Genomic DNA, 15,045 nt, shown 5'->3' with positions numbered 1-15,045 from the left:
AGGAAGCCAAGGAAGGTGCCCGAGAGGGCTCAAGCTATTATGAAGATCCCCAAGTGGGTAGGATTGATAGCTCATGGGGTTGAGGGCAGGTAGGTATTTACTTGTGGGTATCGCTCCAAGCTCACCTCATTAGTATAAGCAGACTTGGACTCCTTTTTGTTCATTAGAAAGAGATGAGGGTGACTCGAGATCATACCAGCCTGAGCCCCTCACTAGGTGACACGGTCTCCCATTTCAGTCTTTTTCTTTCCACGGCTATAGTCATTAGCTTGCTTCATGTCTTTATCATCTCTTGCCAGGACTGTTTGAACAGGCTCTGAAAGTATCTCTCTGCCCTTATTCTGCTTCCCAACAAACACCCATACACACTGTTCAACACATCCTAAACATTCTACCTGTCACCTTAACAGTGCATATGTCAGAGAGTGTGTCAATGTCCCTCACTGATCAGGAGGCTTAAGAATCATCTGATTGGCCTCACACGTTAATTTTATAGATATGGTATAGACAGGGGAGCAGATTTGCCCAACATCACAAATCTAAAAAGTGGCAGAACCAATATTCAGATCTTGGTTTGATTCCCAATTCAACAACCATTCTACCCGGTCTATTGTATGCCTAGCAAATCAAGTATAAACCTCTGAATCCTTGCGTTCCAAGGCTCTACATCTGGTTTTAGCCTTCCTCTTGAGACTGATCTCACGTTGCTTCCCTTCCTGAGCTCAATTTTCTGGTCATATTGTATCCACCTTTGCCCACCACCTCTATGCATCTATTCAAAATATCTTCCATGTTACTCTCACTATCTCTCAACTTGCACATGTTGAAATCCCTTCTTATTTTCAGTGTGTAGCTTGAGAGGGACTTCTCTGTCATGGCTTCCTCTCTCTTCTCCAGGCAGAAATGACCTAACACCTGCCATTCTGTTTCTTTTGTATTTGCATAATTACTTGCACATCATGCTCCCACCCCATTTGAATGAGGACAATTGAGGGCAGGCACTCAATTGAGCCTTTCTTTTTGTCCCTTGGGATTAACACTGTACCTGATACTTAATAAATGCTTTGTTTATTGACTGACTAACCCTTCCTACCCAATGTTCATCTGTCTCTGACTTTCCTTTGCTCTTATCTCAGTCTACCTATCAATCAGGGCAGAATTCCTGGACTTCTGAGGAGGAAAGAATCTTCACTTCCTGTAGCCCAGAAAGAAGCACAGCATCATTGAAACCATACTGGATTTGGAGTCATAAAACCAGGCTTTGAGTCCCAAATCTGCTACTAATCATCCATGTGATCTTGAACAAGACAGTCCCCCTCTCTGGGTATTCCATTTCCTCCTTTTTTGTAACATTAAGGGGTTGGACCAGATCCTCTCTATTAGTTATAAGTTCTATGATTCTAGAAATAAGTTGGCCTCCCTGAGCATCACTTTCCTTCACTATGAAAAGAGCTTAAATAATATTTGCACTATCTACCTCATAGCTTTGTGCCAAGGAAAGCAATCTGAAAACCTTAAAACAAGGTAGAAATGAATATTATTAAAAGAGCACAAGATAAACCAATTTTAGTCTCTCTAATAAACAGAAAATTCCTCCTGAATTTGTGGCAGATGGTCTCACCTTGGATGGAGCAGGAGAGCCAGCATCTCTCCTACCTGATGAGTAGGTTAAGAGAGGTTAAGTAATTTGCTACAATAACACAGCTGATAAGTGCCAGAGCCAAGATTCACCCCAGAACTTCTGTCTTCTCATCCAAGGTTGTTTCTGCTATACCACCATTCTAACAATTTCCTCCAAACACAATAAGATTGTGACTCTTATGTTCCTGAAATTTGGTATAACATTTTACCATGTCTCCATTTTCCCATCATTGAAGACAGCTTGAGAATGTATAAGCACTTAATCTAGCTGTTTGGAAAAAGCCCAGACTTTGAGAGTTATATGACCTGAATTTGAATCTTCAAGACTAGACTACACTGGCTTGTAAGCTGCCCCACCCTTTACTATGTAACCTTCCTAGTTGTTCAGTCTGTTCAGGTGAGCAGTTCTTTGTGAATAAAGAAAAAAAGATTATGGGAGTGATCATTGAATAGACAAGTGTTATAACCTACAAACAAATACACAATTTTGTTTTGAAACCACTGCAACAAAGGACACTGGACTTGGAATTCAAAGATCTGGGTTTGATTCTTGCCCCAGATGCTAGCCATATGACCATGGGCAACTCACTTAACCTCTCTGAGTGTCATTTCCCTTATTTAGAAATCAGAGTTGGGGAGGCTAGGTGGCACAGTGAGTAGAGTGCTGGCCCCAGAGTCAGTAGGACCTGAATTCGGATTCGGCCTCAGACACAACACACACACACACACACACACACACACAAAACTAGCCATGTGACCTTGGGCAAGTTACTTAACCCCAACTGCCCTCCCCCCCCCAAAAAAAAGAGTTAATGCTGCTTACTAGAAATCTGACTGCGTGGTTGTGAAGAGGGTGATTTGCAAACCTTTTTAAGTGCTAGTATTATGATTGTTACTAGTAATATTGTCATCATTACCATCATCATCTTCTAAGGAAAGGAAATGGTCATCTCTAGATCTTCTGTATTAAATAAGAAAACATTTCTCAACAAAATCAAAGAATCATCATTGGATCTAGAAGAGTATTTAAGGCTATGTAGTCCAATCCCCTGATTTTGTAGATGTCAAATAGGAGAAGTAATATTGCCCTGGTTCACACATCATGTTAAGTGATTTGTCCAGGGTTATGCAACTAGTATATGATTGAGGCAGGGTTTCAACCCAGACGCTCTGATTCTAAATTAGTGCTTTCTCCACTATAATATGCTACTTACTAATATTCTTTTGCAAAGTTGTTAAACTTAATATACACATTTTCTCTTTTTATTAACAGTATCATCAAAAAAGCATTTAAAATTCTAAATTAACTAAACTATAAAACTCCAAATCAACTCAGACTAAGAACTTCAATGAAATAAACGAATAACGCCAATTTTTAAAAATCCATGAAAAGAACTACGATTCTTCCTCTAGCAGGTTGACCTTCCAGGATGGTAATAGACCTTAGGTGGGAATCTGGGGATCTAGATCTGAGTCTTGTTCTTGCCACTTACTGTGTGACCCTGAGCAAAGCATTCCATGTCTATTGTCCTCATCTTCCTCATTTCTAAATGGACTGATGTAGATGGATCAGCATCAGTTCACAAGCAACATTTATTCACTCTAACATTCTAAGATCTTTACCATCTCTGGTGTCTTGTTTTTAAGGTTCCTTTCTATTCTAACATTCTGGGTTATACAATAAAATGTTTTATGTTCTAAGAGGGTTTGTGATCTTGGGAGAAGAGTGTAGACTCAGGGGAGAGAAGTTGTTTCAAATCTTGGTTCTGAAATTTACAAACTCTATAATCCCACAAACTGTATAATCCCAAGCAAGTAACTGAACCTTTTCCTTTCCTTATGTGTAAAATAAAGATGCTAATATCTACCTGAAAAAAGGCCATTGTGAAGAAACCATTCAGAAATGGGAATTGTGCTTTGAAATGTCTTCCAGCTCTGAGTGGTTGTGTTCTAAGGTCCCTCCCAATCATAACATTCTAGGTTCTATATTCCAAGGTCCCTTCCACCTCTGACATTTTATTTCCTAAAGTCCTTCCAACTTTGACATTTTATATTGTAAGGTCCTTCCCAGCTCTGAAATTGTATGTTCTAAGATCCCTCTCAATTATGACATTCTATGTTCTGAAGTCCTAATCTGAAGTTTTGTGTTGATGTTCTATATTCTAGGGCTCCATCTTTCTTTGATAATCTGTACTCTTTGTCCTAAGGCTGTATGCACCCTGCTTTCATGTCTCTTGTCTGCATTCTAAGTTTCTATCAAACTTTAATATTCTAGATTCTATGTTCCAGATTTCCTTCTAGTTTTAACACTCTGTGTTTTCAGATCTATGACCTAACCCTTGCAGACACCCATCATGCCCCATGTAGGTCTGTTCATGAATCATTCATGAAGGAGCTGTGTTTATGTTTCTGACGCAGGCCATTAGCACCTCTCAGTAGGATGAATGGTGTTAACACCCAGGTGTCCATCACCAATCATTTGTCTTCAAGGAGCTGGGAATAGAATCAATGAACAGAGGAAAAGCTGGACTAACCTGAATTACATCTTCGCTGGCAACATCTGGGAAAAAAAAAGCAGAGATTCAGAAGATAAGGTAATTAAATCATCAAAAGCACATCATTCACAGACAGTATAGCTTCTCAACACAGCCAACCACTCCCCCAAAGTGAGTGTTGCCAATGGGGCCCAGGAAAGCTTTATAGCATGAACTCTCAGATAATCCCTAAGCATTTCCTCCTATTCTCTGCCCCTCCCTTTTCCCTGCTTGTTGAAACTATACCAAGCTGCCCTTCAAGGCCCAGTTCCATGCTGCTTCTTCTAACTCCTTCCAACTCCCCCACCTTTCTAAAGTGATCTTTCACTGAACTTCAGAGCACCTCAGATTCTTTTTTTTTTTTTTTTTGCTTTGTGGAGGGCAATTGGGGTTAAGCGACTTGCCCAAGGTCACACGGCTAGTTTTTGTGTTAAGTGTCTGAGACTGGATTTGAACTCAGGGTCCTTACTCCAGGGCCAGTGCTCTATTCACTGAGCCACCTAGCTGCCCCCACTTTATATTCTTAAGAATTTCTCATACTCAAATCTGTATTAAAGTAATTTGTATCTACACTTTAAATTTTCTATCCTCTCAAGAGACAGTGCAACATGGTACAAGGAGCCCTAGACCTGGTATCAAAAGACCACAGTTTGAGTCCTAACTGTGATACTTCTAGCTGTGCAACCTTGGACAAATCAGTGCTCTCCTCTAAGTCTCAGTTTTCCTACTAGTAAAATGGGCACATGATATTTATACCACTTTCCTCCAAAGTTTTTGTGAGGATAATGTTCTGTACATCTTAATAAAAGAAAAGTTATCTCCTGAGGTCAGAAAGGTCCCATACATGTATGTACATTTATACTTTTGTATGTGCATGTACAAATATATATATATGTGTGTGTGTGCGTATATATATATATACATATATATATATATATGTATGTATATACTGCGTACATAGTATGTGTTTATATATTCCCTTGGTACTGAGCAGTGTCTTGTACCTAGGAGGTGCTAAAAGAATGAATGTATGGCCAAGAAATATTTTTGAACATATAACACCCTCTTTCCAAGGAACTTTAAAAAGTAAGATGATTAAAACAGATTAGTTTCATTTCTAAAACAGTCTAAGAACTTATAGATTTCTAGATTTAGAAGAGATTTTGTGTATCAATGAGTCCAAGTCTCTACTTTTACAAAGGAAAAACTATGGCCCATGATGGTGCAATGTAAAGAAACTGGGATTTGGAGTATGAGTAACCAACTTTGAAACTCACCTCCTGTCATTTACTTGCTTTGTGACCTTGAATAAGTCACATAACTTTTTGACCTCACTTTCCTCATCTATAAAATAAAAGAGACTTCTAAAGTCCCTTACAGCTTTAAATTATGATACTAAGACTTGACTAAGGTCACACAGAAAATATATGTTTGGAACATGAATCCAATTCTTCCTAATTGTATTACAGTACTCTTTCCAGTATGTCATTCTTTGTTTTTCAAAACTTGTGACTGACTTGTAGGCTCAAAGCTCACAGGTCACTGAAAATATCTGCTTTCCACATATGCATAAGGGGTAGCTATATAGCACAGTGTACAGAGTGCCAGACCTGGAGTCAGGAAGACTCATTTTCTTGAGTTCAAATCCAGCCTCAGACACTTAGTGGTTGTGTGACCCTTGGTGGGTCACTTATTCCAAGTTGCCTCAGTTTCCTTATCTATAAAATGAGCTGGGGAAGGAAATGGCAAACTACTCCAGTATTTTTGCCAAGAAAACCCAAAATTAGCATCATGAACAGTTGACTAAAAACGATTGAACAACAACAAAACCTAGGTATAAGATAGCTTCTGTTTCATTTAGAATACACATTCTAAGTTCTATCCAGGCCTGTATCCTAGAAGAAGATTCATCAACACCAGACCCACTCACAGTTAAGCAAAGTAGTGTGGCAGAAAGAAAAGTGGGGGAGATTTAGAGTTGAAAATCCTGGGTCCAAGTCCTATTTCAGAACTTCCTAGTCCAGTAAACTTGGACAAGTCATTTAATTTCCTCATCTATAAAAAGGATATAATGATACTTGTGGTATATACTTCTTAAGCCTTGTAAAATTTAAATTACTAGATAAAGAGGGTAATTATTAAATAAGGTCACTACAAAGCCTTGGGTTTGTCTTTTATTTGAGTAAAACGTATCAGACTTGGAGTCTAAAAACTCGAGTTCTATTTCTGAATTTACCATGAACAGGCTAAGTGACCTTGAACAAGTGGGTACTACTCCCACTCTGGGCCAAGTTTCTCCCTTGAGCACATTATGCCTTGTTTCTGGTAGCTCTTGTATAAAATTGGGATAATAATAGCACCCCTTTCTTTAGTGCTTTAAGGTTCACAGAATACTTTTTCATAATTCCCTGGGAGTATTCTTGTCCCTTCTTTACTAAGGGGCTTTCCCTATAGTTACACAGGTCGTGAGGAATAGAATTATCGGGCTATTCCCTAGGGAACATGTCCTTCACTTCATTGCTGTCCACCTCAGTTTCCCCAACTGTAAAATTGGGAAAATAATAGCATCTACCTCTTAAGAGTTGTTGTGAGGATTAAATGAGATAATATTTGCAATACACTTTGCAAAGATGAAAGTACTATATAAGTGCTTGAAGTCATCATCCTCAACATAACATTATCATCATCGCCATAGAGGAAAGAGAGGTCCAGAAGTAGTGTTGGAGCAGGGCCGAGAACCTGGGTGTCTTAACTCCCAGGCCAGTCCTCTTTCAGGCAGGCTGCTGAAATCTGACTCACACTGGGGGAATCCAATGTTTTAGAACAGTTCCCTTTGGTCTCAAATCTCAACACAAGCAATTGAGCTTGGAGGAGGGCCCTCCAGAAGGCCCCAGCCCCATGCTTACTCACTCTCCTAGGGCTCCCATTGGCAGGAAAGTTTGAAAAGCCAAGGAGGACAAAACTTCAAAAGAAAGCAAAGGAATACACAATGGGGGAGACCGAGGTGTTCCCAGGACACTCTAGGGTAGGGATAGGGAACCTGCAGCCCCTGGGCCACATGTGGTCCTCTAGATCTTCCAGTGCGGCCCTCTGACTAAATCCAAAATTCATGGAAAAGGGAGCACTGTGAGGCTTCAGGTTCCCCATCCCTGATCTAGCCCCTGAATAGGAGCTGAGGTGCTAGCTTCTTTCCCAGACCTTATCCTGCTTTGTTATGAGAATTCTATAAACTGTTATGGTTTTTATATTTCTGGATTTACATGTTGGACTGATGGCAAACCTAGCACTTTCATCCATTATCCTGACCTCCATTTCATAAGAATACTTGTACTAGTCCTTTCTCAGGACTGTGACAGAGAAAGCACTTTGTAATCTCTGAAGTGTTACAGAAATGTGAGTTACGATTATTGCTAGCTCTAGGGATCAGCAAAAGCTTCTTGAAGATGGTTAACAGCATTTGAGCTGAGTTTTAAAAGATGGTCCAGAATTCAATATTTTCCTTTGCTCCTCCATTCTTTCCAGAGTAGGAGAATGCAGTGTTGTCCCAGAAGAGGCATCATTTTTATATATGGCTCACTACATTTCAGCACAATGCTTGACACTTTCCCCGTGCTAAAGGTTCTGGCACCTCCTACTTTGTCCATCCCCTTTTCTCTGAACCAATCTCTCCTACCCCAGGATGATCTTTCAGAAGGATAGCCAGCACACTACCCCTCCACACACACCTTCTATAAAATCAGTAGTCATGATTCAGCATCTTGTTCAAGGTATGGGCAACTCAAGGGCTTTCTCCCTGACCACCAATAATCTGTGAGCCAGACCTAATCCTAGAAACATTTGATGATCTTTTATTTTCCCCATGGTGGCAAAGATAGCCAAGGAAAGGGCAACAGCACGAAGAAAACTGAAAAGGTATGTGAGAGTAAGCAGAATGTGCTATACAAGATCTAAAGGAAAATCATGGAAAGAAAGGAAAAACAAAAGAAGGGAAGGGAAAAAGGGAAGGGAAGGGAAGGGAAAGGAAGACAAGGGAAGGGAAGGCAAGGGAAGGGAAGGAAAGGTTTACAAGCCATATGTCCCCCTTCCCCTTCCCTGCCAAAAAGAAACAAAAAAAATTTAAAAATGCTCTAGTTTTTTTTTTTATCCCAAAGTTTCTGACTGAATTAAATTCAATATTTACTTAATATGGAGACAAATTTGAAAAAGTAACTCAAGAACTTTGCAGTATAAGAGTGCATGATCTTAGAAGAATGAATGACCCCATGGGACAGGATAAAACATACTGAATCAGAGCTCTGAAAATCTGGGGTCTAATCCTGCCTTTGCTGCTGGCTAACCGATTGAATTCGGGTAATTCAATTAAACCTACAATTTTTCCTCCCTAGATTTTAGGCTCTTGCTCCTCTGTCAAGTAAAGGGGTTTGACTAGCTAAGTCTCAAATAATAGCAACTGTCTGCATTTGTATAGCACCTTAAAGTCTGCAAACCTTTTTAGATGAATGAGCTTATTGAATCTTCAAAACAAGCCTTAATATTTTCCAACTCTTTATCCAATGATCCTATTTATAAAGTCCCTTCTTTGGGTGGCACTATGGATGCAAACTCTCTCCCAGGTAAACACAGCTGCAGGTGGCAGGCAGGAAAGGACTTACCTGAGATGGAGCCCAAGGCCAGGATGAGTAGAACAAATACAGCAGAACTCTTCATCATCAAGACAGGACTGGCAAGGCAGCGTCTATGAGTCGACTCGGCACATTGCATCGCTAACCGGATGCTCTGACAGGGAACAAGGCAGATGGGGAGTCAAATATTTTATACAAGAGGAGCTCCACCCCTCCAGGGTTGCACCATCCTTCCTCTGAAAGGCATCATTAACAATGTAAACCAGTTTGATGAGAGCAGTGCTGATGAATGTGCACAGCAGTTTCCATGGCACAGGACATTTGAGATCATGCCCAAGTAGCAGATCCCTAACAGAGAGTGGCTGCTTCCCTATGATAGAGGGGTTTAGAGCTGTGGGATAGCCATATATAGTAGGAAAGAGGCCTGAATTGGGAGTCAGGAGACCCAGGTTCTAGTCCCACATTCCCACCCACTGGACAAGGAGTAGAGCAAACCACAGTCCCTCTTTAAGACCCAATTTGCTTATATCTAAAACGAAGGGATGCTCTATGGCTTGAATTTCACCTGTGTAAAGGTCTTTGGGGCCCTGACTTTGGCCAAGAGCAAACCCTAGAATTCAAAAGAAAGAATAAGGTTAGTCAATGTATGTCATTGACTCTGCCTACCATTTACTATAAGAATCAGAGAAGGTGAGAACTGGAAGGGTCCCTAAAACATAGAATTTCAGAGCTGGAAGAGGCCTTTGAGCATAGATTATAAGATCTGGAAGAGATCTGAGAACATGGGATGTAACAGCTAGAAGGAGCCTGAGAACATAGAATATCAGAACTAGATAAAAACATGGAATGTTAAGTTTAGAAAGAGCTCAGAACATAGAATGTCAACTCGGGAAGAGAAATGAGAATATAGGATGTCAGAGTTGGAAATGGCCCTAGTAATTAAATAGTTGTCAGCAAGAAGGAAAGATTTGCCCAGATTAATACCGCAACAGGTGTGGCACTAGAACCCAAATCTCCAGATTCAAAGGCTAGTTCTCTTCGCACTACATCATAGTATCTTTTTATTTTTTAAAATACATGACCTTATTTCATTCAAAAGTACTGTCATGAGCTTGAAACATCTGCCCCCTTTAAATAGGATATTGCTCAAATACAAGACTTCAGCACTTTGTGGCTAGCCTATGATTCCACTAAACCAGTGGCTGAAGAGCACCAGTGGAATTCCTGTTGATGCTCAGGTTGGTATAATGGAAAGATTCCTAGTCTGGGAGTTGGGAGACTAAGATTGGAGCCTTGTCTCTGTCATTAATTTAGTTATTTATCCTAGAGCAAGCTTTATTGCTTGTATTTCCCTTTTCTCTCTTCTCTTCCACTATAAAATGAAGGCTTTGAGCTGAATAATCTCTTTCACCTCTGATATTCTATCTTTCAGTGTCCCAGCTCTCACATTTGATGTTCCAATATCTTTTCTAGCTCTGACAGTCTGTGTTCTATAATTGTATTTTTATAACCTCTGAGATGATTTCCAGTTTTCGGTCACTGTAAAGTCAACTCTGGAAAAGATAGGTAAGAAGCAACAGGATTTTCATTTCTATGCCTCCCTGATCATATTTTTTTTTCTAAAACTTAATCCTAAAGCCCCTACTTTCATTCCTGGACAAATGTTTCTGATCTTTGGCTGAACAAATCGTAACCGTTGAATGCTTGTGAAAAGAGATTTTCTTGTTGGGACTGGTTAAATCTGCTATTTAGAACCTCCTCACCACCACCAAATGTGGCACACACCAATCCACTTCTGATGAGGGAAGCCATGCCTAAGAGGAGGGCAGATCCAGTGGCTCTAAGATGATTGACTGGCTGAAGAATCTAAATTATGAGGAAAGGTTGTGGGAGTTACTTTTCTTCTGACTGGAATAAAGGATGTAAATGCCTTTTAAACTTCCAAAATTGAGCAATGTTGCTTTTTGGTGGACCAAACTAAGACATTTTTCTCAGAGAAGAGAATGCTTAGGGAATCTTCCTATTAGAAAAATGTTCCAAATGGACCATATTTCTGGGGTTCTTTCAATTTTAACTCAGAAATGCTGTGGATCCAGATGTGAATCACTTAGCACTCTGCTAATCTTTTTTGTGAGTCTGGAAATCCCAGGGATGGAATGGAGGCTCTGGAGGGTTGGGGAGGTGGTTGGGGTCAAAATCAGGGTCAGGTTTAGGGAGTAACCATGGCAGGTGTTAAATGCTGAAATACTGAGCAAGACCCCCATTGTCTCATTAAAGAGGGGGATTAATCCAAAAGGCGAATTAAAGAATTGTGGTGTCTCAGAGAGAGAAAATACCTTCCAGGGGCGGCTAGGTGGCACCATGAATAGAGCACCGGCCCTGGAGTCAGGAGGATCTCAGTCCAAATCCAGCCCAGACAATTGACACACACTGGCCATGTGACCTTGGGCAAGTCACTTAACCCCAATTGCCCTGCCCTCCCCCCTCAAAAAAAAAAGCAGAAAGGGCCTTCCAGGATAGGTAACACAACCTTCTCTACAAAAATACCTGACAACTCTTCAAGGTCCTCTGCTCCCCAAATCTCTCTGGGTCTCCTGGTCCCTTCACCTTTGCTCTTATCTTAGCTGTCTTCTTTCTCAGGCATGGTCAAAGGATCATAGCTGAAGGGAACCTAATAAGTTATCTAATCCAACCCCCTTATTTTACAAGATGAAGACACTGAGGCCCAGAGAAATTAGGTAACTTACCCAAAGTTCTATAAGTAGAAAGTAGAAGGGGCAGGATTTGAATCTAGGTCCTTCTTTAACTATAGGTCCAGTGATATTTATGTTGCACCATGCCATGGTGTTGACCTTATAGTTAAGCAGGTCAACAAAGAACTGTCCTGCACCCCGGAATCCCTTGCCACTTTGTTCTTCTTGCTGTTCACTCCCTACTAGTTCTCAATCCCAGATCAACCTCAACCTCTCCTGTCCCTACTGCTGAACCAATGACATTACTGCAGTAAGACATGAAATTGCTCACTGGGTCTACTACAAAACTTTATTGTCCAATCTCAACTGACCCCTCATCTCTGCCTAGGAATCCTGTTTATATGTGAGTCACTCTGTCAGGTTCTCTATAAGGGCTATTCTAAGCCATAAGCTTCCAACTTTGTTCCCACTTGTTATGTCTCAGCAGATGATCTTGCCTTCTATCTCCAGAGAAGGCATGGCATAATGGATAGACCTAACCTTGGAGCCGGGAAGACCTGAGTTCAATTCCTACTTCTAACACTTACTAGCTATGTGACACTGGGCCAATCTCTTAAGCTTCCATGCTCATAGTTACTTTCTAAGATATAAGTTGCAGAAAAGATGCCAATCAGCATCAGTAGAGAAGGGTTTCCTTATTCAGAAGTTCCTAACTCAACTTATTCACAGCCTCCATCTCTCTCTCTCTCTCTCTCTGAAGGAAGGAAGGGATGAATGAATGAATGGATGAAGCATTTATTAAATGCTTACTGTATGCAAATCACTGTGCTAAATGCTAGGGATACAAATAGAAAAGTATAATATACTCTGCCCTCAAGGAGCTCCTATTCCAATAGAGCAGAAAACATATATGGAAGGTTTCAGTTGCAAATGATATAGAAAGTCCTATGGTCCTTATCCTGCAGTAGCAAAGAACATGGCAACGTGTTCCATTGATAAAACCATATCAGTTTCTGATGAACCATTGACAGTGCCAAGGATTTTGGATACAGGAATTTTCTTTTCTGTTTCTTCACTATATGTGACTGGTTTCCAGGCTGCATTTTCAGAGGAATTGCTTCCCAGGATGATGGCTATATGCATGGGCCAAAAGCATTCCTTTTTCCAAGGTTCTGTAATTCAGGGTACTGAGCTATCTTCATCAGGGTTTAAGGGAGAAATGGTGGTCAAGGTTGTGGTTGGTTTGCCTGACTCATACTGCTTCATACATCCAAGCACACATACATATACTTCTCTGTTCTCTAGGCAACTCCCTAAGACTGTAAGTTGCAAAGAAAGAGCCAATGGGTATTAGTAAGAGAGTTCTCACATAAGAAGTTCCCTAGATCAATGAGTTCATAGGTCTTATTCCTGTCTACAATTCCTATCCCTGTATGTATGCATGTACACCTGTTATACACATACAATATCTTGATGTGTGCATAAATATGCATATATATGTATATATATAGCATAATCTCCAGCCGCAATTATTCATTTGAACTATAGTCACCCAGATATCCAATTGACTACTGAACATCTCCACTTGATTTTCTAACCAACCCAACCCAACCCAAATCAATATATTCAGAACTGGGGTGGCTACGTGGTACAGTGAATAGAGAACTGGCCCTGGAGTCAGGAGGACCTGAATTCAAATCTGGCCTCAGACACTTAACATAACCGTTACTAACCATGTGACCTTGTGCAAGTTACTTAACCCCAATTGCCCTGCCCTCCAATATATATATATATATATATATATATATATATATATTCAGAACTAAAGTCATCATCTCCCCCAAATCCCAATTCCTCTCAAGAAAAAAATCTGCCCTTCCCCTCAAATTATTTTTTTCTGGTGATGGTACTACCATCTTTCCTGTCATTTAGATTGAAAACCTCAGAGTCATCAATCCTTTCCTCACCTTCACCCATCAATCCCATTGGCTGCAAAGTTCTATTGATTCCACCACCTCTTTTGCATGCTCTCTCTTACGTCACTCACTCTGCTACCACTCTTTTCGGGCCCTTATTACCTCTCTCCTGGACCATTGATATAGCCTCCTAATTGGAGGTTTGCTTCCTTGCCTCTCCTCTCTCTCCTCTCTAATCTTTCCTTTACATAGTTGCCAAAATAATTTGCTAAGGCACCAGTCTGATCATGTCATTCCTCTAATCAAAAACTTTCAGCATATCTCTATTGCCTCTAAGATAAAGTACAAACTCATTAATCTGATATTAAAAGACCACCGCGATTTAATGCCAAGCTACCTTTCCAAACTTATTGCACTTACTGCCCTTCATGTGTTTTATAATTCAACCAAACTCATAGCAAACTTCAGATGTATGATTCTAGCCACTAGGTCACTTTTTGCTATGTATTTAGTATACTCTAAATTGTATAGTCTGCAGTATTGTCTTGCACAGTTTCTCCAGCTTCCTTAGTCCTGAATTCCTATCCTAAACTCCATTTCCACAAACAAATCTACATGACTCAGACCCTGGTTAAATGCTTCTTTGTTGACATATTGTTGATGCAGTTCATACAGATATCACCTATGGAGGGCTTTTTGATTCCACTATTGGATCCTAGCCATTTTATAATCTCCATCTGATTGTAAAAGACTTTCAATTTTATTTGACAAATCAGCTATCATATTCCCATTATCAACTTTTATTAATGTTTAATGAAGTACTGCTGGCTTGTTCCAAGTATATTTCTGTAGGATTTTTAAGCTGTTTATGGTGTTCTTAAAAAAAATATTCATTACATTTTTATTTCTTTGTTTATTTCAGGTCTTTCCTCTGGTAAGTCTTTCCTGTTACCCTCCAGTGTATTCTTTGTCTCCTAATTATTTTTTAATATTTTGTCTGGATCTTCCCTTTGCCCCCATCATTGCCAATTTGTATGCTACTTAACTAGGAGCATGTCATATCTATCCCACAAACACCATGCAGCCAACAGAATATGAGCCTCTTGAGGGCAACAATTATGTCTCTTAAAACGTTTTTTTTATTTCCAGAAGATAGCACGGTGGCTTCCATGTAGTAGCTGCTTAATAAGTATTTGTTGAATGAATGAAGGAAATTTTACAAGTATTGATTACTGAGCCTCTGCTTGGAAACCTCTAGAGATGTCTTTATCTGCATAAGTGTGACCCTTTCTATATTTCCAGGCTTATTAGACATTGCTCTCCACACTCTAACGTCCAAAGATAGTGACTCATCATTCATTATGTACCATATTCCATCTCCAAGCCTAGCACTGGCTGGCTCCCATGCCTGAAGAGCTCTCCATCTTAACTTCTGCCTCTGATTCCGTACCTTCCTTTAAGATTCCACTCAAGTGCTCTCTACTGAAGGACGTTTGTCCGAGTCCCCCAGCTGCTGGTGCCTGATGCATAGTAAGCACTTAATAAATGCTTATTGATTTATTAATTGAATGACTGTTATTCCCTTCCCTGAAACATAAAAAAATAAAATAAAACAAAACATTTCCCTGGGAAAAGAATA

At 40.1% G+C, this 15,045-nt stretch overlaps 1 protein-coding gene and 1 long non-coding RNA gene across 17 annotated transcripts in view; one reads left to right on the top strand and one right to left on the bottom strand.

Annotated features, from left to right (window-relative positions):
• SPINK5 (serine peptidase inhibitor Kazal type 5) overlaps positions 1-8,987 on the bottom strand; it is a 74,269-nt gene extending 65,282 nt beyond the window's left edge. For 12 of the 13 annotated variants that reach the window (XM_069102309.1, XM_069102319.1, XM_069102312.1 and 9 more), the window contains exons 1-2: positions 8,828-8,986; positions 4,176-4,201 (exon numbers count right to left, since the gene is read on the bottom strand). In XM_069102309.1, the coding sequence (XP_068958410.1) occupies positions 4,176-4,201; positions 8,828-8,936 (135 nt within the window). In that variant the 5' untranslated portion in view covers positions 8,937-8,986. Of the gene's footprint in view, positions 1-4,175; positions 4,202-8,827 lie in introns of all 13 variants that reach the window. The other variant, XM_069102321.1, reaches the window with a different exon arrangement.
• LOC138172612 (uncharacterized) overlaps positions 7,554-15,045 on the top strand; it is a 40,472-nt gene continuing 32,980 nt past the window's right edge. For 2 of the 4 annotated variants that reach the window (XR_011171176.1, XR_011171178.1), the window contains exons 1-2: positions 7,554-8,087; positions 9,936-10,035. This is a non-coding gene — a long non-coding RNA (uncharacterized lncRNA). Of the gene's footprint in view, positions 8,088-9,935; positions 10,036-10,435; positions 10,712-14,328; positions 14,682-15,045 lie in introns of those variants that run through there. The other 2 variants (XR_011171179.1, XR_011171177.1) reach the window with 2 other exon arrangements.

Source organism: Petaurus breviceps, unplaced genomic scaffold, assembly GCF_028583685.1.
Source record: "Petaurus breviceps papuanus isolate PSGF00001 unplaced genomic scaffold, PetGlider_PUasm1.0 551, whole genome shotgun sequence".
Taxonomy (NCBI): domain Eukaryota; kingdom Metazoa; phylum Chordata; class Mammalia; order Diprotodontia; family Petauridae; genus Petaurus; species Petaurus breviceps.
The sequence above is the reverse complement of the archived record's forward strand: the minus strand, read 5'-3'. Positions and strand labels throughout refer to the sequence as shown.